At 36.4% G+C, this 24172-nt stretch overlaps 1 protein-coding gene across 1 annotated transcript; it reads left to right on the plus strand.

Annotated features, from left to right (window-relative positions):
- The first annotated feature begins 377 nt into the window (after positions 1–377).
- On the plus strand, positions 378–23213 carry rps6ka4 (ribosomal protein S6 kinase, polypeptide 4). Its single transcript, XM_056745356.1, has 18 exons — positions 378–1232; positions 1625–1696; positions 2025–2092; positions 5061–5211; positions 6330–6445; positions 8765–8872; positions 9481–9561; positions 10360–10463; positions 10636–10786; positions 11523–11684; positions 12179–12304; positions 12385–12518; positions 13542–13635; positions 13761–13931; positions 15377–15574; positions 16937–17096; positions 20053–20216; positions 20327–23213. Exons 1-18 carry the CDS (start codon positions 1145–1147, stop codon positions 20537–20539), a joined length of 2361 nt encoding a protein of 786 aa, XP_056601334.1. The 5' UTR covers positions 378–1144; the 3' UTR covers positions 20540–23213.
- Positions 23214–24172: the final 959 nt, after the last annotated feature.

A 24172-nucleotide genomic window follows, 5' to 3' on the forward strand; every position in this document is an offset into this window, starting at 1 on the left:
TTGGTCAAGTTGTATTGCATCATTTTTTCTCTTTTGACACCTACGCATGGAGAACCAACCCACAGCTGATATACTTCAAATCCGACTTAAACAGTGACACCGCATTGAATGGTCCGATTCATTTGAGTGACTCGGTTCCTTCGAATAGTGATGTAAAGAAACCACCGGTTCACTAAAACAGTACACTCATAATTAGAATGCAAGCTAATTTATATAGCTGAAAAGGTGTTTTACATAAACCTCGATCTAGTATTCCGTATCAGTTCAAGGATAATCATACAATCGACTGATGTCAAATGCATTGCGATTATTGAATCAATAAAAAGAACCGGTTCAAAAAACGATTCACTTGCTATCGGACGTCACTCCTTCGGCTTCCGTAGCCGAAGTGATCCCTACACTTTCTTCCAAACAGTTATTGTTAAATTAATCTCTTTTACATAGCAAACGCATATTTTTAAGCGAGTCAGAGATAACTTCATCCGGAAGACAGGAGGAAAGGACAACACTAAAACATACCCATCGAGCTTTTATAAAATTAGCTACGAGGGACATTTTTAATATTTTCTGTCATGGTTGATAGTTAGCAAGTACGCTATTAGCGCATAGCTCTATTGACGGACCGATATACTCAATACTTTAAGTGTGTTGCAGGTATTACAGCTGTAAAGAGATTACCGCACTGTGCTCGACGGTCTCTGACAGATCGGCGAGTTTTTTTGCAGTTCCGTATAAGATCACGACAGTTGTGTCGAAGTTGGAAATACGGAAATAACAGCCATTTTTGGCCGACATTATAAACAATTAACTGCGGGTGAAGTGTTGCCGATAGCATGCAATGTGCTTTGGAAATATAGAATATGTTTAAATGTATTGTTGTTTCCAAAGGTAAGGTTAATATTTAGGTAGTTCATGAGGATTAGTGTCAACGACATGATGTCAAAGGGATTTGTTAGCTGAGATGCATAACAAAAACATGTCATCCTTATTGTCATAACCCGTTTGTAAAGTTTTGCTTTACAAATCCTTACCATTTCCCGGGGAGTTTGTGGGACTCTTTGGATTCCTGTAAATGGTTGTTCGTTGAACGTGTATTCTGTCAAACTCACTTTCCTGACCAAATACCCAATAAATAGATCGCAATATGTCAGGGGATAGTAGTGATAGCGGTGAAGACTCGGATCGAGAAACCCACCGTAAAGTCTGCACCGTAAAGCACGAGATCACTAATGGTAGGTGACTGCATTCTCGCGAAACTAATTCATTTACGTTACCCTATTGTGTTTGTATTATTTTACAACTTCGGTTTTATTAGGTGGTAACTCGATACAAGCATTGATGTTGATTATGAAATAAACATGGTAGTTAAAGAATACGGTACAATGCTACTGCATTGCCTAAAAACCCAGTTGTACTTTTTGGTAGTGAAAATATGTATACTTGTATATGTGTCACAAAAAGTATTGTGGTGTGGAAACATGGTAGCAAAGTTGTATCAGTTTATAATGTAGTGTACTATTAATGCATCATTTTAAAATGAATGATTTATTCAAAATGAAATTGATGTACAGGCTTGTTTGAAGTGTGAATTGTTGTCTTCATTTCATTGATCATCTTTTCTCAGCTAATCTTACAGGATACACTGAGAAAGTTGGGATGGAGAACTTTGAACTTCTCAAAGTGCTTGGCACTGGAGGTGAGAAAGTTCATACTCTGATTAAACTCCAGTACATAAAACCCATTAAATGTCATTTTGCCCAGTTGGGCTGCTCAAACAAATAGATTGATGTTCTGTTCTATATACTAGAAGCATAGAAAATACACTTTCACTATTATGTGCACTGCACGGGTCTCGGAGGTAATAAAATTTACTGTAACTGGTATATTATTTATATGTTCTTAAAGGTTTTGTTGATACACTAGAACCTTACCCGGAGCCTAACGGCCGGTTTACAAAAAACGGGCAGAATTTCCATAAAGAGATTATATAAAGCTTCTTTTCCATCTCTCTCTTTTTTCACCAGCTTATGGAAAAGTATTCCTGATCAGAAAAATAAGTGGTCATGATAAAGGCAAACTCTATGCCATGAAGGTTTGTGTTTTTTTCATTGTTTTTCCTAAAAGATATCTAGAATAAGATTTGATTTATAGACAAATACAGTTGATGAGTGGGCAAGTTTTGTAAAGCCTATAGACGGTACCATCGGATGCACTCGCTGGTCTTGTTTGGTTATCGTTCTGGCTAGTGGCAAGTAATATAACTTTTTTATTTATTTATTGATATTAATATTTTTTATTTTAATTGTATTAAATGAATTTAGAACTACTCAACATTGATTGATATTTTGCAGTCTACCAGTCTACCGGAAGTTAAGTTTGCGCTACATAACGTTTGTTTATGTTGTTGCCGCTGAAACTTTCTAGACCATTCGAGAGATGTAAACAACACTGGTCCAAAAGCACTTCCTGTTTCAGTTTTTTAAACATTTCTTTAATTCACATATATAAGTAAGACGATGGGCCATTGTATTCTTTGAAAATAACGCATACATCATTTTTGAAGAATTAAAGGTATCAGAGTCAATTATTCTGCTTATACCATGGTTACCATACCACAAGACGATGTTCAGGGTCCGTATTCATGAAAAATCTTTGCACAAAGACTTGCTCCTATTGACAAAATTCTAAGAACATTGTTAGAAATGTGGGCGTTTCCCCTTAAAATTACAGAAAAGGTCCTAGTAAAGAAAAAGTAATTTATAAGGCATCTTATCCCTTAAAGAGCTCTTAAGGTCCAAAATTGTTAGGAGTAGCGAGGAAGACTTGTAAGAGACTTAAGAGTTTCTTTAACAGCTATGAAAATGGACGAAACATGAAAAGTGAAAAGAAGTGTGTTGCAATGCATGACAATTTCCATATTACTTTTAAGGTTAAGTTTTTTGTGTTCAACTTTAGTTTTTCTTGGTTTTGGTTTTCTTTTACAGCTGCTTTGATACCATGCAAATTGTAAAACACTATAGAATTAAATTGAATGACAGTGAGTTAATAAGACACAACACATGCCATGTTTGTGACCAATCTTATTAGAGACACGCTAACATCTCCAAGACAGCCTAGAAATACTATAGTGGCAGAAATAGAAGTAATCACTACATTTAAATATTTGTCAACTAGAGAAATGCAACTATGCAGGAGAGATGATTTGGTTCTGTCACAACTGTCACAATCTCATAACACAAACAATTACAGCACTTACAGAAATGTATTGTGTCCCTGTGCATTTTCTATCAAATACGTTGATATTAACAGCATGGAAATACGAATATATATATATGCAATGATATGCAATTTAAAATAACAACCCTATACTTAAAATAGCTCTTTTCCTCTTTTTGGCAAATCAGCCAATCACAATCTTTAAAAAATGTGTCATACACAGCAACATGGTAAGCCGATAACCACTGAAAACAATAGCTGTTTAGAAATGACTTAGGATTTGTGGATTTTTATGTACATTATGGCAATATCAAAGAAGATTTATTTTCAACTTTTAGATATTTTTGGTTTGATAAGCACTAAGTTTTGCATTATGATTAGTCAAACATAAGAATTTAGCTATCATTAATTTAGTTACAATAGTTGTTTTGTGATAATTAAGATTTCTAACAAAATAAGGAATGGATAGTGATATATAAATGAAAGTTTTTGATTTATTTTATTTAACATAAATTAGCTCTGTTGCAGCCTTAGGTCCGATTCATTTTGCGCGTCCAAAACCGCACGGAAAATGCAAGCTGCACTGCGTTCTCCTTTTTTTCAAAAGCGCCTGGACTTTGCGCTATCCTAACGTCTGTTGTTGCTACGCATCCATGGGCCACGATAACCGTTGAGAGGAGGTATAAACAAGGGATATATAGATTATATGCACTGAAAATACCTTGCAATAAATCTGCTACTAGATTTATTTATCCTACGATCATCTGGGTCTCCATTTTCATTGAGCTTGTCTAAATTGGCTGCTTGGTTCTTGTCACATGACCTGTGGTGCGCTTGCACCTTTTTGAAAAGTTGAGATTTTTTCATCTCCATCCGGCGCTCCTGAAAAAAGACTGCGTCACCCTCTATTTCTGTGCAGCTGCCTCGCGTCTACATTTGAAATTACGAATATGTGTGCGGAAAAAGACGCAAAATGTGAATTGGGCCTTACCGGTTAATTTTTTTGAGTGTGCGTGGGTGACTATTTTTCATATTTTTTTCATATTTTCGATTCTTCTTGTATGTCTGTCATTTTTGACCGTGAAGGAGCCAAGTGTGACTTTTATTTTGTGATCCTTTAAATTATTCAAATCATATCCATATTTGTGTTGTGTGTTCACAGAGCTTAAATGAAAAAAGTATTCAAATGTCTCTCATTCCGATGAAGCTACGATTTATAACATTTCAAAACGTTAAATTTATTGGTCAAAAAGACCGAAGAGCCCCATCAGGTTAAGATGCTTGATCAATGGCTTTTTTCTTTACTAAAATCTTTTCTGCAAATTTTAGGGGAAATGCCCACATTTCTCAGTATTCTATTAGAATTTTGTCACTAGGAGCAACACTCTGTGCTAAGATTATACAGGAATACGGGTATCTATTTTTGTTTCTGTTGTATTCAACTGCTCTGTCATTTATAGTGCGACAAAACCTCCCCTTTCAGCAACTTTCTACCTCACTGTCGTTTCTGAAAAATGCCATTAAAATGGGCGTGAGGCATTGAGAAGAAGAGCCGCTCCAATCACAAGGCGCTGTAATGAATAATGAGGAGAAATGTCTTCTCATTGGTCAAGAAAATACAGTCTCATGAATAACAATGAGAGACTGACGTGTCATAGATGTACCACAGTACATGGCCACGTCACATCCTTTGATGTCTTGACCAGTGTATTGTCTCTTTCAAAATAGTGTTTAAAAGTAGTTACAGTTTTTTCAAGCTATTTCGTAATATTTAAATTGAATATTTCAAGGCTAATCAAGGTAGGCACATATCTTTAATCGTTTTTTGATCTTTTCTCCTGTAGGTTCTGAAGAAAGCAGCCATTGTTCAGAAAGCAAAGACTGCTGAGCACACTCGGACAGAGCGGCAGGTTCTAGAACACATTCGCCAGTCACCTTTTCTTGTCACCCTTCATTACGCCTTTCAGACCCAAACCAAACTGCACCTTATACTAGGTAAAAGAAGGCATAATTGTTGTTATTGTATGGTCACAGATTTAGAGCTTTAGAAATATACATACAGAATAATAAATTAGGGCCATATACTTTTTAATTTACATAATTGATTTTTTTTCAGTTTAATCTTTTCTTCCTTAATTTTTAAGTTCTGTGTTTTCCTTTTTTTACTATAATAATACTGTAATATTTACTATAGTAAACTGCAGTAAAATTCCTAAATACTGTGTTTGTGAATCTTACTACAGTAAATATTTTATAAGTATACTATTGTATTTACTACAGTTTATTAATTTACTACCAGAACACTACATTGAGCTATAGTTAATTCTATAGTACATTTCAGTATTTTTTTATCTGAGCGTTCATTTGGCAGGTCGTCGCACAGAGGTTTGAATTTCACAGTATGTTTGAGGATAGCTTTTCTTGAACCGTGATAAGCTGGTGAAATAAACTCTAAGAGCAACTTGGGAGATGAAGTTAATGTGTTCATGTTCTTATATAGTGAGAGGCTGACAAATCCATGAGCATCACGCGTGCAGCAAGTGCACCTCATTCAGTCATACAGGTGCAGAACAGGCAGATCACATATTTAAATACAAGGATTCCGCCACATTGTCACTAAAATTTAGTGCAGTTTACTTGACTAATTTAAAAAAAATTATTTAATATTAATAAAATATATTTTATAAACCCCTTTAAAGTACCTTATTTATTTATGTTACGCAAGTCAAAAGAACAAATGTACAACAGGGCCACTTTATTAATATGTCTTGTTTACCACAAACTGCACTATTTTTTACAGAATGCAGTTGTATATGATTTTTAATTTCAATTAAATGATTCCTGGCTAAATAAATATAAAATAAAGCAAAAAAATAAGTAAAAACACAACACAGGCGGACATCAGTGGTTATATATAAATAGATGAATTGTGTTGATGAATTGTGTGATTGAAACTATAGGTAGGGATAATTTAGTTTTCCTTTAGACACGCCCTACACAAATCTATGCCCTTTGATAAAAGTGTCTGCTAATGTCAATAAATCCTACCTCTAATTCTTAGGTATGTGTCCCTCAGGAAATCCATGTTTTTTGACCCATGTTTATTTTGGCAGACTATGTGAGTGGAGGGGAGATGTTTACTCATTTATATCAGAGAGATCATTTCTCAGAAGATGAAGTGAGGATCTATGTCGGAGAAATTATCCTAGCCCTGGAGCACTTGCACAAGGTAAAAATGTTTTGTCTTTTAATAATGTTTACATTTAGATAAAACTGAGATATATTACAGTAAAAGGTCATATATGTGAAAGTTACATTCTGTCTAAAAAGATGCATTCTATCCTAGCTTGAGAGAGGACAGAGACAACTAGTGGTCGATCAATACTATTTTTAGACATATTCTGATATCTAAAGAACACAATAGGCTGACAGCCTCTACAATGTGTATTCAATACTGACCACTTTATTAGGTACCTCTTTCTAGCAAAGGGTAGGATCAACTCAGGTTGATAGGTTCAATTGCATTAAATCTTTGTGACAGTAGATTTACTGAAATACTGAAAAATGTTGGTCCAGAATAATCTTGATGGTAGAGGTGGGAATGACAGGGTACCTCATGATACGATACGGTACATTGGTAACAATACGAAAATATCACAGTGCAACAATTCTGCGCTCATAACTTCTCTCTGCATCCGTGAGTGCAGTATAAATGAAAGCGTATTCTTGTATATTATTAACTTAAATAGTTTTTTTTATTAACTTAAATGTTAATAAACTCATACTATAAATTAATATAAATCAAATAAATGCAAATGCATGAAATAAATAAATAGTAACAAACTAAATAGTATAATAAAATAAATATTTTCAATTTCATTTTTCAATATGTTCAACCACACGCAACAAATAATTTAGAAATAACACATTCAAATACCACTAACGAGCGAATTCTGATTGGTCGAGAGGACATATCGCATTTAGGCTAAAAACAGGTTCGTTTTGGAAAGAAACTGCATCTTGCATTACATTTTAAACAAGAAAATATAGCGATTTGGCATGGAACAATGATGGAGCAGTGAATAGGTTTAGTACACAGCAAAATGGAATTTTTTTATTTGGCGTTTAATGTGTTTTGGAAACGAGCTCTTCATATATTGGGGAGATATTTGGTGTGCCGGGATACCACTGCAAAATGAATATAGCAGAAACGCTGTCGTTCTCCATCTGATAGGTAGTTAAGAATATATTGTATATTTGACCATATATAAAACATAGTATATTTTGCTCTAAATCTGTAGTTTTACAACAATAGTTAAAAAAAAACCTTTCCGATATTTTATGCTCTGCTGGCAAAGTCGCGCTTGCAAAGTTGATTAATCCGCTTGTTCAAATGCATTTCCTGGATTGTATTCGGGCTTGAACTCTCACGGTACCGGTGACATTATCTGTTGTCAATATGCTTTTTATGGCTGATGTTCCCAATATGGTAAGGAGCATTAAATTTCCCCCACATGCTTAAGGTATTCAGCCAATCACAACGCACTGGGTAGTTGGCCAATCAGAGCACACATCTCTTTTCACAACGATGAGCTTTGTTAAAAATCGAGGCGTTTCAGTAAGGCTTGCACCATTCCTGCTCCTTAAAGCGCTAGGTATAGTGCATAGGACCTACGCTGTAGCCTCTACGCCAGGGTTACTCAAATCTTACCCTGGAGGTCCGGAGCACTGCAGAGTTTAGCTCCAACCCTGATCAAACTTGCATACTAGCTAAACTCTGCAGTGCTCCGGACCTCCAGGGTAAGATTTGAGTAACCCTGCTCTACGCCATAGGTTACGTGTCGGTTTTCATTTACACTTCTGCATCATTGTCAGCGTCGACAGGCAATGACCACTATGCGTCAGTGCCGACGCACGTGTTACTTGTGTAAGCACAAGTATTTTTCTTTCAAAAATGCTTTTAAGTAAACATGATGCTATCGCGGAGGTTTTTTACTTGTGGGAGGGGTTCGAACAGACCGATCACAGTTCATGCGGTCCGCGTAGGATTTACGCGTTGTGCTACGGTGTAGGGTACGCATATGTTACGCGGCTCGACTATAAACTTCGCTTAAGGCTCATCCAAACAGAAAAGGGCATTGGGCATGAAACACTATGCCGCCTGGTCCGAGCCAGCAGAAGGTTTAAACAAGTCACACAGATGTCTGCAGTACTTTAAGTGCATTTAGGGATCTTAAAGAGGCCTTGCCTTGGCTGCTTGGACCAACAGCATAGATTGTCATAATCTTTTGGCTTATCCGTGTATATCTACCTTGGCAGTATATCGGTTGACCACTAGAGGCAGTTATAAGTAAAGTGTAAACTTTTTCCATTTATTAAACATTAACTTTTGCTGATGAAAAAAGATAGTTTTTATTTCTGTGATTCAATCAAACTGAGCTCAAAAACTTCTGATACTCATACTTTATTATGTTACCTTTCATTTATATGCGTAGTGTTAAGTTCAATGAGGTCTATAAATATATTAACATGTGATTTTGTGTTTTAGCTTGGGATTGTGTATCGGGACATTAAGCTGGAGAACATTTTATTGGACAGTGATGGTCATGTGGTCCTGACAGACTTCGGGCTGAGTAAGGAGTTTCTGGAAGAGGAGGTGAGAAAATAAAAACAATGTTTTGAACCGCTTATGTGTTTAATAAAGCTGCCACCCTCAGCATCCATCAAAAATTAGGGATTAGAGAACCAAAGGGGATGTCACAAGCTGATGATCATAATGGAAGGGCTCTAAAGTCACACATTCATTCACCATAAGACACTTATGCCTGAGTGTAAGACACTCATTTCAGCCTGTTCACACGCCACACCTTGAGCGAATGGATATGTAAAATGACTAAAGTGGTGTATATACGCTTTTGAATAAAGCTGTGACACTCGAGCAATTAAAATTTGTTCGAATAATGAATAGTTGACTGTAAGGGGGCAGACCTACTAAATAGTGTGGTTACAGCAACCTATGATTGCTACAGATTGTCGACACCATACCAACTTGCTTTTAACACGTAGCCTAATGATTAGAATGTTTTATCAGTTTTTCCTAATGATTAGATTAAGTGCTCAGTTTTCAGCTACCTGCATTAGAGTGCTGTTCCTGCTCACAAAATAAAGGCTATTCGATAAACTTCAGTTAGAATTTTCAGTGTGCCCACACTATGTCCTGGGTGCAGTTCTTATATGGTGCTCTGCTTCTTTGTTCACCTGTAGAAAGGGAGAACATACTCATTCTGCGGCACTATAGAGTACATGGCGCCTGAGATCATCAGAGGTAAAGCTGGTCATGGCAAGGTGAGAAGAGAGATCATTTATTGGTTGAATTTAACAAAGTTTTTTGGGAACATATTTAACCCTAAAAAATAAGAAATTCTATTTTTTACTTAGTTTTAGAATGCGAAGTCTAAAAAGACTATTTAAAACTAAGGCAAAAGCAAAATCTGCATTTTTTTGTATCAGTTACTCTGTATACCCTTTTGAAGGGTTGCAATGTTAATTATAAGGGGGACTGTAACAAATCTCAATAAAATGGAAGGAAGGAGTCGGGAACCGGCAAACATTTAAACATTTAATAAAGTAATATAACAGCCGGCGGCCCCTCACGGACGACCGCCGGCGAACAAAACATGAACATAATATAAATACAAACATAACATAAGTTCGGGCCCGGTCCTCTCTCTTCGACGGTCCGGTCGCTCGTTCCTTTAATGCTCCCATCTCCTACGTGATTCGAGCCCGGTGTGCGCACAGCTGGCGCTAATTCACAATTACTCACCGGACTCGAACCACGGTCTCGCCCCGCCTACTCTACTACAGGGACCTTTAATTATTAATAAAATAAACTTTTTTTTTAAATAAGATTTTGTGAGATATGAAACTTTTATTCTTAACTGTTATAGTTGAATAGTGACAATACTAAGAAGTTAAAATAAAATATGATACATTTTCTTTTAATAGGATTGCCTTCTCTTTAAATTTTGGGGTTAAATATGACCTCTCCATGTTATTAACATGCTTCAGTAAATGCAGACCACTATGACTGATGGGTATAAAGACTGACAAGTGAAGTATGATCTTTCTGTCTGTATGCAGGTAGTGGATTGGTGGAGTTTGGGAATTCTGATGTTTGAGCTGCTGACAGGAGCATCTCCGTTCACTCTGGAGGGAGAGAGAAATTCCCAGAGTGAAGTGTCCAAGTGAGTTTTGACTCTACACAGACAACCCTGAGTTGTTCTAATGACCTTCTCCTCACAAGCAGTGTTTACTCTCGCAGTCTGTTTAAACTCCCAGTGATAACAGTTGTTGTTATGTTTGCATCAGTTAAATCATTTCCCAGAATGAAATGAGCTCTTGCGGTCTTTCTTTCAGACGCATCCTGCGCTGTGAACCTCCTTTCCCCTCTATTATCGGCCCTTTGGCTCAGGACCTTTTGCGGAAATTATTGGTTAAAGACCCTCATAAGAGACTGGGCTCTGGGCCTCGAGGAGCAGAAGAGATCAAGTCTCATCCATTCTTCAAGGTTCTTGCAATCATTTTATTATTTTGTATATGTCTCTGTCTGATCTTTCTCTCTCTGCAGTGTTCTGCATGCTTTATACATGATATCTTGAGCAAGAACAGTTGCATCCAATGAAATCATTTAAAATATTATCATTTAAAATACTTTTTTACAATTTTATTTCATTTTATTGTTTTAATACGGAATTAAAACAATTAAATATATAACGCTGATGTGTAACTACATGCGTGATGCTCATAGAGTTTTTAATGTCTACATCTTACTATATAAAGACGTAAACACATGAACATCTCCAAATCTGCTCTGGAGTACCATATTATTTTCATTAAAAATTAAGACTTTTAAAGAAAATGTAAGTGATTTATTTATTTATTTAAAAAACTGCATTCTTTTCTATTTCTTAATTTCTTACTTCAGTTATTTGATAACAGACTGATTGGAAAGACTACATGATATTAAATGTCCCACTATTTATAGGAGTGGGCAGTGGGGGGCCCACATTAATGTCTTTTTTAGGGGGCCCAGAATTCTGTAGCTACGGCCTAGCTAGGGCTACATAATTAATGTTTGAAAGGGTAAAATGCATTCCATTATTTTCAGTATTAATTTTAAGACAAAATAAGTTTCACCCACTGATGGCAATTCGTCAGGCACTTTTTTGTTACATTGTTTGTCCTCAATGCTCAATGTAATTTTGTCTGATTCTCACATTTAAAATGACTGCTCTGTTTTTTAGGGGTTAAACTGGTCTGACTTGGCAGAGAAAAAAGTTGCGAGTCCATTTCGACCAGAACTGCGCAATGAGTTGGATGTGGGAAACTTTGCCGAAGAGTTTACAGGAATGGAGCCAGTATATTCCCCCGCCAGCACACCACCTAGTACAGACAGGCTGTTTCAGGTATGTTCATGCACCTGCCCCTGTGAGCCTTGCATAGGCATACATATGTGCCTACTATAACCTTAATCCAATTTCCTGCCACTCCACTTTATCAACACACAGAAATATTTGTTGGGCCAGTCCATTGACGTAATGAATTGTATACTGTATGAACTGTATATTTTATCCCCTAAACCATCATAGAACACGTTTTGCATTTTTTGATTTTCAAAAAATATTGTTCCGTCGATTGATAAGCCATGTCGCCATGGGTTTGTGTGCATTCAGGTTTAAGTCCCCACCGCAAGGTCTCACACAAACACAAGGTATAGCAGAGACCGTAATGCTAGGTCACTCTAAACAAGTCACAGCTCCACAGATTTGTTATTGTAACACCATCTCAGTCATGTATATCCTGTTCCGCAATGTTCTCACTTGCAATCTTGACACATCTTACTATTGGCAGTGCAACCAAAACACTTACTAAAATGAACTTTGTATTCTCTTGGTTTCAGGGATATTCTTTTGTTGCTCCTTCTATCTTGTTTAATAAAAATGTTGTAATGGGGGATGTTCTAAATGCTGAGGTGAACATTGACAGGCCCGGTTCTGCTGCCGTCCAGCGCAGTGCTATGCTGAAGGTACATAGTATCAAATAAAAAAAAACGATCTTTTGGTGGTTTTGTGAAACGTTCAAATGCCTCTCTCTTTATTTTTTCAGGAGTCACAGTTTTTTCAGCTCTATGAGCTGTGCCTGCAGGGTCCGCCACTGGGGGAGGGCAGTTTTTCTGTATGCAGGAAGTGCAGACACAGGCAGAGTGGCCAAGAATATGCCGTGAAAATTGTCAGCCGAAGGTAGAGATACAGTTGTTTAATTTTTTTTCAATCTGAGCAAACCTAATTCTAATGGGCAGAGCACTATGGCCATTTGAGCAGATTAAATGAATAAATTTGGTATAAATTATAACATGTGAATGATTTGTTTTCTTGAAAAAAAGTTTGCTTTGTTTGGAAAAACAAATAATCTGCAAAAAGCATTGTGGTCTCCATTTGATCCTCTATTTGTGCCTTTATCACATGTAATTTGTTCTAGGTCGGATATGATCCCAAACTTAATAATAACACGAGTAAATGTGTCGCTGTCAGGCATAACCAAGGCTTGATTTAACACATTTTAGTTCTGGATTAAAAAAACATTATGTGCTACAACGTGTGGATGCACTTCATTTATTTGACATTTTCAGTTAATAAAACAATTATTAAAGCGGCACTAACACACGTGGTTTCTGCCAATCTCATATTAATCTTGAGTACCTATAGAGTAGTATTGCATACTTTGTATCTTCGAAGAGTATTTAGTTTGATCACATTTATAAAAGATAGAAACAGCTTTACAAATTGTTTCCGAAAACGCCGCGTGTGGGGGGAGGGGGAGGCTGAACGGTAGGCATACATTTATACTTGTATTTTGGCTGTAAATTGAGATTACAGCCCTGAAAGATTGTTTGGTTTTAGCAAAATACCCAATCTGGCCATAACACACATAGATGTTGCTGCATTTTTGACACTGTGGGGACCCAGTGTAAATTTAAAGGCATAGTTCACCCAGAAATGAGAATTCATTTTTCTCACCTTCATATCATTTTAAATCTTCATGATTTTTTTTCTTCTAAAGAACACAAAAGAAGATATTTTGCAAGACGTTAAAACAAAATAACCTATTGACTTGCATTGAATAGACATAAAACCCCAAAGACATCTCTTAATGTATTTTTTGTGTTTGACAGAAGAAAGAGTCATATACAGGCTTTAACGCATGTGTGTTCAGTTGTTGTCAAACAGAATGCCTATAAAGGAGTCTATTTTATCCCATTTTAGGATGGAGGCTATGAGTCAGAGAGAGATTGCAGCACTGAGACAGTGTGAATCTCATCCTAACATTGTCACACTCCATGAGGTCCATACTGATCAGGTAGTGATCACCCTACATACTTTTAACTAGCCTTTTAGAATTTTTTGTCTCGATGGTGTTTTTATACATGGAGCTTTTTTCTGCTTTCCATTCACTCTTTTACACAAAAATGCTTTCTTAACCAGTATCATACGTACCTGGTCATGGAGCTGTTGCGAGGCGGAGAGCTGTTGGAGCGGATAAGGAAAAAGAAGATGTTTGCGGAATGGGAGGCCAGCCAGCTAATGAAGAGCTTGGTGTCCTCTGTCAGCTACATGCATGAGGCTGGAGTTGTACACAGAGACCTCAAACCAGAGGTAAAGAGACACGGAGAGAAGAAAACTCTTTCCACATACACGAATGGTGTCTGCTTCAAATCGGGCTGTTTGATGGGGAAAGTCGTTGGACTACTTTTCAAAAGCCTAAAAAAATCTAGCGATTTTGACTTTGTATGGCAATTTATGTGTGAACAACTGAATTGCAAACAGGTAAATAGTAACAAGGATGGCAATGTTTCATTAAACAAAACGTGGCTACGGAAGTATAAAGGAAAGGCTGGAAGGTTTGGAAAATAAGTGTACAGCTTCAATGCATTTTTTATTGATTCTCACAGCTCTCTAATAGTATAAAAGCATGCTATTATGTGCCGACAGATGCATTTTTCTCGCATCTGTTGTGCCAGTTACTGGCCATGCCAGCTTTTTTTCAGCTTCGTCAGTCTCTCGTTCTCCCATTTAAATCTCCCGTAAACTGTGATTACCCCCTCACAGTTTTCACTGATTTCACCTCTGTGATATTATGCATTGAACATTGGCTTTGTGCTCAGTGTGCTGTGCTCATGTGCTGAATTTGTCACTGTGAAGTGGAATCTTAATGTCCTGTCCATAAGCAAGAAAAACTTAAACGTACTGTAGAGAAGTAAACTTGAAGCTTTCCTTGATTGTTTAGATTTTCCAGAAGGGTTTATTATCCAGATATGACTGCCAAACGGAAATCTTAAGGTGAGAATAGTGTTCAAAGCCAAATCATTGCCCCATGTGACTGCACTTAAGTTGAATCCAGTATTCAAGTGACGGTGTATAAACATCACCTATAGTTTGGCGGTCACACTGCACTTTTTTTTCATTGACTTTCATTAGACAGAAATGAACAGTGCAATTCAACTTTATGTACAGAGAGACAATAAAACCTAACGTATAATACAACTTTTAGAATAACAAGGACAATAATAGTTCAAATACATCGATTTGTTGATAAAAAACAATGCCTTATCACATGATGTCATAACTTGTTGCCTCCCATACACATACTTTCTGAAAGTCTATTGTGACCACGGCCACAAGAATTTGTTGTTTTTGATTTCTGCTTGTTAAGTCTGGCGTCACGCAACACCGGTTCCCAGCGCTTCCCAGGCAACCAGCAAAAAATGCTAATATACACTCATGATGTACTGTAAGCCTAAGAACACAACTCAAACCTTTACTTTGTAACGAAATCCCAGATGACCAGACAGCAATTCATGTGTTAAGAATTATTAAAAAATTGATGTAAGATATGAAGAAAAGTTAAATAATAGCCTCACTTGAAACGAGTGAAGATTTGGACCCGAAAGGGTAGTCATTACATCATGACTTAACCGGTGGATTGCTACTGTAAAAAAAGCGACTGTGCCATGTATTACAGTAATGTTTAGCATGGTGTCACATCTCCTAAATTTATGTGACGTGACTTTTTTTTCTTTTTCTTTCACCTTTATCGGCAGAACGTGCTGTTTGCTGATGAATCGGATGACTCCGTTTTGAAGGTTATTGATTTTGGCTTTGCACGGTTGTTTCCCGCGGGAAGTGGCAGTGCCCCCCTGCAGACCCCCTGCTTTACTTTGCAGTACGCCGCACCTGAGCTGTTCCACAGCTCCGGATATGACCAAGCGTGTGACCTCTGGAGCCTGGGGGTTATCTTGGTAAGTCTGCGAGTGTGATGCTGACTGTGTGAGACTATGTTTGTGTGTAAGTGGAACAGATCAGACTGCGCATCTAGACAAAATGGGAAATGTTATTTTGGTAACACTTTTGTTCTTGTAAAGGAGTATAAATAAGCGCAGGGTTATTACTGTAAAGTTAGTGTTAGCTTTAGGGTTAGCAGCTTAAATTACACTTAAAACAATAGAGAAGTACATGATACATGTAAAATTGTTTTCAAAAATAGTTGTAACATTAAAAGTTATCATATGCATACAAGTTATTCATTTAATGATAATTAAAATGTGCATTTACAAAAAAAATTATTGTACCACAAATAAAAACAAAAAGACGAATCTTGAATTGATTTTGGTAAAAATTGTGGCTTTTATCATCATTTTATTAAATCCCAAAACAGCTTTAGAGCTGATAGCGGTACTTAAGGGTGAGTTTTTTTGCGATATTATATTTTTTAAAAATTCTTTCAATGCAACTGCCATATATGTAAAGACTTTATACAGATTTTTTGTTTAAAGAATAAAGGCCAACATGTCTACATTATGAGGAAGGAAAGTTGCAGTTGCATTCCTCTCTAAATAAAAAAAAGAATAGTAATGTACGTCACTAATTTTTTAAAACTTGGATATTACTAATCTATATACCTATATCTATATAAAACCAGGATTAATTTAACACTTAACTTCATAAAGTAATCTGGTTTCAAATAATCGTTTGCATCTGTGTTAATTTTATTTCAGTTATTTATTTACATCTCAGCCAATTGTATCAAATGGTCGACAGTTTTATCTCCACTTAAATAATAAAGTAAATTATCCGTTTAATTTTTAAAAATTAATATATATATTAATCACTTTTCCAGATGACAAATAGGCAATAGAAATTGCTATTTAATTTATGTTTGTAAATGTATTTAAATTAAACAAAGCATTTTTTACAAATGTAGGGAACGACATTGAGTATTGACTTAATTCATGATTCCTTTGGTTGCCATTGCAATTGTTAATTCTATTCTTTTATTTGTAAAGGAGTGATGAGGAGGATGAGGATCAAAAATACATTTAGTGTAGTAGCAATAACAAAGCACGTGAAGCATGTTGGGTTTAACAGAGTCAAATTGAACCCAGGGTTGACACTTTATACAGTTCCTTAAAAATATAGTTTTGTTTGACCTTTCTCACGTTAATTTGTTAATTCGTCATAAAAGGTGTGCCTAACTGAATGATGGGGTGATATGATGTTTGACTGTAATTTATTTACCAAACCGTTTCTTACCAAATCTTACTTCATTCCACAGACCTTCACAATCACAAGCATTAATTGATATTGTGATTTTATTTTGGCAGTACACCATGCTCTCCGGCCAAGTTCCATTCCAGAGTGACCAAAAAGGAATGACATCATCACACGCAGCTGACATCATGCACAAAATTAAAGAGGGAGATTTCTCTTTGGATGGAGAAGCCTGGAGGGGTGTGTCAGAAGAGGCCAAAGATCTAGTGAGAGGTAATGATAAAAAAATTATGAATCAAAACTGGTGAACATGTATTGCCTGAGGGTAAATACGAGCACAAATTGGAAAGAAAATCAGGTTGTGGATTTAAAAATAAATTGTATAATTTTAATTTGTTGTACAATAAGGTTCGAAGTGAGCATTTTCTTAAAAAACAATTACTAATAATACTGTATAGTCTTCTGTAAAATATTATTAAAATGAAATTCTAATGGGTTTAGTGTATGCGATTCTATCTTTACATTTTTCTGATAATATGCATAATTACCAATAATTTCGTCGACATTTATATTTAATAATTGTTTATATTCTTAAATGTTAAATACTATAAGATGTGTTCATATTAGTGTTTTGCACCAATGTAAGTCTTTGGTAAGCGGTCCACATTGGGAATCCACTCGGGCTCTCAAGATTTTTTTATTCATGTTAGGTAATGTTACAGTAACATTCTAAATCAACTCAATATCTTTAAATCTGTATTTTGCTGCTTTAGATAAAAAAAACTTGATTTGTTAAAGAGAAAATGTATAATAATGAAAAATTAACCTATTATTTACTCGTCCTCAATATTAAATACTATCCTGGCTTTTCTCAGCTTTGTAATGCCATTGAATAGTGTCCAAGAACTCTAGTATTCGAAGCTTTACGAAGCGAATAGTAAGAAAAGCATTTATATTTCAAACCTACAAATTTTGTCTTTTTGTATGTTACGCACATATGAAATGTGATGCATAGAGCCATTTCCAGGTGGTGTATCAGTAGCCTTAACCAGTGAATTGGGCACGTCACTTTGGCACGGTTCGATTGAAATATGGACTCAACACGGACCAAAAACACGAAGTGATAAGATACAACCTGAAAATCAAGTGATTTGGTAATATAAAAGTGTTTATTAGATTTGTGCTTTCGCATGAAACGAAGGATTTTCTTGCGCCGTATTGACTGCTTTGAACATTTTATGAGGTCAGTTACTGGCTTGCCAAAAAAAAAATCAAATGCGCAGGCATACACTGAGCATAATATAACCCATCACGCAACATGTTTTAAAGGGGCGCTAATCCAGGTGTTTTCTGCAATGTAAAAATAGTCAGTGGTATCCCCAGAATGTCTCTGTAAAGTTTCAGCTGAAAATACACCACATATATTTTATTGCAATATGTTGAACATGGCCATTAATGTCTGCATCTTTAAATGCAAATGAGCTTCTGATCCCCTCCCCATATGCAAAATATGAGGAAGTCACTAACACTTGTGCTTTGGATGACATTAAGACAAGCAATATGCCGGAAAGCGCAGATACGTCTGTTAAGCTTGCCCAACCAAAACCATACACTCATTGCAATAAAAATCACATTAATGCCTTGTTCATAAATACGAATTAAATGGAAAAGACAAAAACATAGATAGAACAACATATGCTGACCATTTGCTGTATGAAATGTTGGTCATTGAAATTAATCATGTGCATGCATATTACTAACAGACATAAACACGGATATAGGCAAAAACATGCTTCCAGAGTACATGTGTATGTCAGACAGGTATGTAAAGATCAGCAAGCAGGTGATATTACATTTCCAGCGAGTCCTGTAAGGACTGGTGAATGTTGCTCCTCCCGGCCTTCTTTTATTTTACATTTTACATCCAACAACAGCACACATATGTTGTTTCGTAGACATTTTTGTTGCTGGCTAGTGGCTACATCTGCTCTTGCCTTAAAATGGCTGACAGCGTGTCTCTGGCAGAAGGTGGACCTAAGTGCTCATAAGGTGGAGTCTGTAAGCGGTCATGGGCAGGCGTAAACAATGTGTCATCAGATTGTTGGGGGATCACCAACAGCCTGTTTTGTCTCACTGTTGTGGTTTAAAGGAGATAACAAAACGAAGAATAGATGGATTTGTATAATTACAGGGTGTTTCTGCACACATGCTGGGGACTCAATTTCTGGTAGATAAACATTTAAAAGAGCTTTTTCTGGGATTGTGGCCCTTTAAAATATAAATCACACAAGCTGTCCAATCACGATGCGACTTTACACGTAAGCTGTTAGGTTCGGTATCATTAGGTTCGCTGTTAAAATGCCAGTCCGAACGCGGAGCGAACCAGGACTAAATTCGTTTTTTTCTTTCTGCTCCGACCAAAACAACCAAAAGAAAATTAAAATGCAGTTTCTGCCAATCTCATATTCTCTTGAGTACCTATAGAGTAGTATCGCACACGTCATATCTTCAAAGAGTATTTTACATTTATAAGAGACAGTTACAGCTGTACGATTATTTCCGAAAACAGTTGAGCTCATAGAGGCATGCAAATGCACAGAACTAAAGCAAGAGCAGACAATGCATCATTTTATTATCTCTGCATATCTGTTGATTCACTGCAAGTTTATGTTTTTTCATTATGCACGTATGCGCTGATTGTTAACAAATCACCGCTTGTGGTTCATCACCAGCATTTTTTAGCGCTGGGGCCGCTCTATCCTTCATTTTCAAACGATCTGCAAATCCATCTTATCAGCGAAATGCAGTGAACAAACAAACAGAGCTAAACTTCCGTAACCCAAAGTTTGATGTGGACGTGCTTTTCCGGGAGAATGGTCCAATAAGGGACTAGAAGTTTTCTTTTTACTAAATGAAATACTATGTCATACATCCAACTCGTTTTTTTGGCAAGTTGACCATGTTAAGGATCAGAAGCCTTTATGGACCTGCAGGCACTCAAACACATTTCAGTCCAATTTCAGTACACGTGCAAGCTGTCATCTAATCATCTTAATTGAGATATATGGGGATTGGAGGTCTGGTGAAGAGAAAGGGGGAGTGGGTGATGGCCCTGGGGGATTTTTTTTAGTGGATGAAGGATTTTTTGTATTTGCAGCTCCCAAATTAGCTTCCTATCTGAAGTTTTCTCTTCTCTTTTCTATTCTTCGCTTTATCTCTCTATTCATAGGTTTGTTAACCGTTGACCCTGTGCGACGTCTGAAACTCTCTGCTCTGAAAGAAAATGCATGGCTTCAGGGAGGGGGCGTCATGTCTTCTACCCCTCTCTGCACCCCAGATGTTTTGGAGTCCTGTGGTCCAACTGTCCGGACCTACGTCAATGCCACCTACAAGGTCACTGGAAATGTCACTGAAATTTGCTGTCATTGGTTGTAGTATTTACATGTAGCTGTGCTTCGCAATATTTTCAAACAATATTTTGAATTCCCTTTTCTTACACCCAGGCATTCAACCGGGGGAAACGTGAAGGGTTTTTCCTTAAAAGTGTGGATAATGCTCCGTTAGCAAAACGTCGAAAGATGAAAATGACCAGCACTGGCGTGGAGACCAGACGAAGCTCGTCCTCGTCTTCATCATCTTCCTCTTCATCGTCAGCTTCCCTTTCCAAGAAGCCAACCTGCCAGTCATTGACTCCCCCAGAAGACTCCAAACTGTGATGTTGCATTACTGTGGTGAGAGAATATGTTGCGGAAGCCTTTCGCAGTTTTGCAGAAAAAATACAGAAAGACTAAACAAAACAATATATCCTCGCGATGGAAGAGTAACGCAACAAATTCAGCATTAGCTGTAGAAGTCTTCTTTGAGAGAGATTAACAATGTCAATGGATGTGAAGAAATTATGACATTATGGTTTTTAATCATGATGGCTCTGTGTCAACTCGATGCCAAGGAAATGATCTCCATAATAATATACTTTAATTGAATGTAGGGTTATATGTGGTGGTAGATTTAAAAAGATGTTTAAATACTGAAACTGAGATCAGGAAACGGCAGATTTTTTGGGTGGGGTGGACAAGGGGGCCACAAAAGAGCAAAGCCATATGTTAGCAGTAGAGAGGACTATTTTAATGGATTTCAATGTTTTAATGATGCTCTAAGAAAAGCTTTATGTCTATCATGTACAGGCTCTTTACATTTGTCTCACTGCTTCCAGAATTTCCCCCACCATATGCATGGTTATAGTATTTTTAACATTTGCATTTTCAAAAGCCATCCAGAAGAGTGATGAAACTCGATCCTGTTCAAACACAATCCTTAATAGATTCGTATTGGGAGTCAAATCTTGTGTAAATAATACCAAAAAATCTTAATTTTGCCCCTAAACATATATTTTTTATCTGGGTAAAAATATGCCATTTTATACGATTCTCCCTGTCATGACGCTGCCTTGTGTGTTTTCATCGTTAGTTATCATGTGATGTTTGTACAGATTAATTTATATGCTGTCAACATTTTACTTGACTGATTTAATAGGTATGGCTTACATTATTAATTGGTGGCTTTCATTATCAGCAGCTTTTGCCACCTTTATTAGACTATTTTAGTGTATTTGAAATGTTGCGTTTTTTAAAAGCCAGCACACTCTTTATTTCTTCTACTGACCTTAGGGATCCAAGCATTTACTGCCTGATCAACTCTGCTACTGACTTTAAAGGGCTGAGGTTCACAAGACAGCAATCAATCCCTCAGAGTTTCAAGGGCTTTCACAATCACACGCTTGTCACCCTGTCCGTGTTGTAATTGAGCTACCCTCTTGCACTGTGACAAGAGCCAGAGTAAGGGAAAAATACAGTTCTGTCATTTCATCACCCTTGTGTCGTTCCAAAATGTGTATGGTTTTCTTTATTCCTTGGAGACTGTTAGGCAGAATATTAGTATTCTCATTTACATGATAAAAGCAAATGGATGTCAAGCTCCGAAAAAGACAACAAAATGTACTGTAGTCTATATGACTTGTGGGCTATTTTCCAACAGTAATAGCTTTGTGTGTGGAAGAGATCAATTAAGATCAAGTCTGTAATTCTCTGCCTTTCCCCCCGTACAGTAACTCCTTATATGTTTTTCATGGTGGAAAGTCATGGATTGAGAATGAACTGCAACAGAGAATTTTGTAATATGTGAACTATCTTAGCCTCAATATAGTTTTTAGAGGTTTGTTTATATTTAGAATATTTTTGTCTTTCTGCTTTATGAAACAACCAAGCAACACTTAAGATTTAGACCTGATGGTTTTATTAAGATGTGAGCAGATGGAAAGTCACAGTAAAATCCCTCCATTTTTAAATAAATAGCACTTTTCTTCTAAAAGGTGTGAATATGGCAGGTGACAAATTAAATTAAATGGATTGATTATTGAAATAATATAGCATTCATAATTTTTCTGTGCCAAAATAATCTATAATATAGTATAATATTGTGTTTTAAAATGTTTTCAGCATTACTTGCACATTTTCTTTATGATACAGACGCACTATTCTTTATCATGTTAATTTTTGTGCACAAGCAATGCTTTTCATTGCAACGATTCGTGATAAGAATGGAACAAATTATGCACTCGAGATACATCTTAACTTTGCATAATGTACTCCAAGGGGCAAAAAGGTGTAATTTTGCTTGCCGTCTGTGATCAAAGTATCTTTCAGATGTGATCAGCACTGTTATTCCAGCCGTATGATGAAAATTATTTTGAGTTTAGGGATTTTAAGGAACTTTTAATAAGGAACACACATATTTTACACTATCATTTTAAGTTTCTGTAAATTAGAATTCTGTCAATTCTGTCGCACAAGTTTTGTCATGTTGGCGTAATATTGGCTTTAAAAATATTTTTATTTATTTGTATTTGCGCTCTATATCTTAAAAATAGTGATTTCACAGTGTTATGGCTTTCTGCTACATTTATTTAGTGTTTGACTGGTATTCTTTTTTTTATGTGGCAAATGAATTTGTAAGTTGTAATAAGTTGTCTTGTGCACTGCATCATATTTTTGTGGAAGTTAAAGAAATATACATTTTTGATTGAGAAATGTTTTATTAGATTTTATTTCTACAGTTTGAGGTTGAGTAAGCCTGTCTCTTTTCATTACTTGGTCTTTCTGTGTACGTTATGTTAAGGGTTCTGACTTGCATGTTTTGATATTTTCTTTTCTATTCTTTTTTTAAATGTTTAAGTGTTATGTCTCTGCGAAAAAAGTTTTCAAGAAATTTTTTTGGGTCTGATATTAAATGTAAGAAGACGTTTTGATTATTTTAAGATGATGTAAGGTATGCCTTTTTTTGCATTGAGAACATTGTTGAATCCAAAGCAAAAAATACAACATTGTACCACAACTCTTATTTGATACTTGTGTTTGTCATAGGTTTACATTTTCTTTGCTTTTACTGTATACCCTTGATGTTTGCCAGAGGTGCTTAGTGTAGTTTTTTTAATCTCTTAAAAGACATTTCAATTATGCTGTGCCTCAACGTTATATAGTTTAATAGAATTAGGGATGTTAATGATTAATCGAATATGTGTCAAGAATAATTTATTCAAAATAACTATGATCAAGTTTGTGGTCGTGCATGTGAATAAGCCACATGCACATACACATACAGCAGATATGAGGAAAAACAAATTGAGGTACCGGGAGTTATGTATGGGACCAATAAGAGACTGAGCGCATTTAGGCCACACCCACACTGGAGAGAAAACAACCCAACCCACTCCATTGACTTTCTCTAGCAGGAAGCTGCCTCCTTGTCATTTCTGACTTATAACAAAAAACAGAACAATGCATAAAAGCTGCTGTAGGACAGGGCGTACTGCAAACAAGCTAACATAGCCAGAACTAAGTTTTTATAAGCTACCGAACTGTAAAAGCCAGCCTTTAAAGGTTCGCGAACGCAACTCTCAAATGTTACAAGAGTTTCAATGATAAATAAACAAACGGGAGACTCCTGGTAACTTATGGGTATATCACAGCACCCGAAATAATACCAAAACACTTCAAAGCAGCCTCCATTTTTCAAACGGTGTATAAAGCCCTGGAAAAAGTATATATGAGCCCACCAAATCACAGAGATGGCGATTTGCACAGGCTTAATATCTCAAATGACTAGAGGTCCTCAGGTAATACTTATGTTGTGCGAATTGTGCTCAGGGCACATCAAGCGATCTCTAACAAAGCAATAGTGATGCATAGTACAAAAATGTTTTACTCACATAAGATTGCTGCGCCATTCCTATCGGATCCAATTGAAGGCACAGCACTGCTTTTTAATTTTCAACTCTCCACAAATTCAGTGTC

Source organism: Triplophysa dalaica, chromosome 4 (genome assembly GCF_015846415.1).
Source record: "Triplophysa dalaica isolate WHDGS20190420 chromosome 4, ASM1584641v1, whole genome shotgun sequence".
NCBI classification, from domain to species: domain Eukaryota; kingdom Metazoa; phylum Chordata; class Actinopteri; order Cypriniformes; family Nemacheilidae; genus Triplophysa; species Triplophysa dalaica.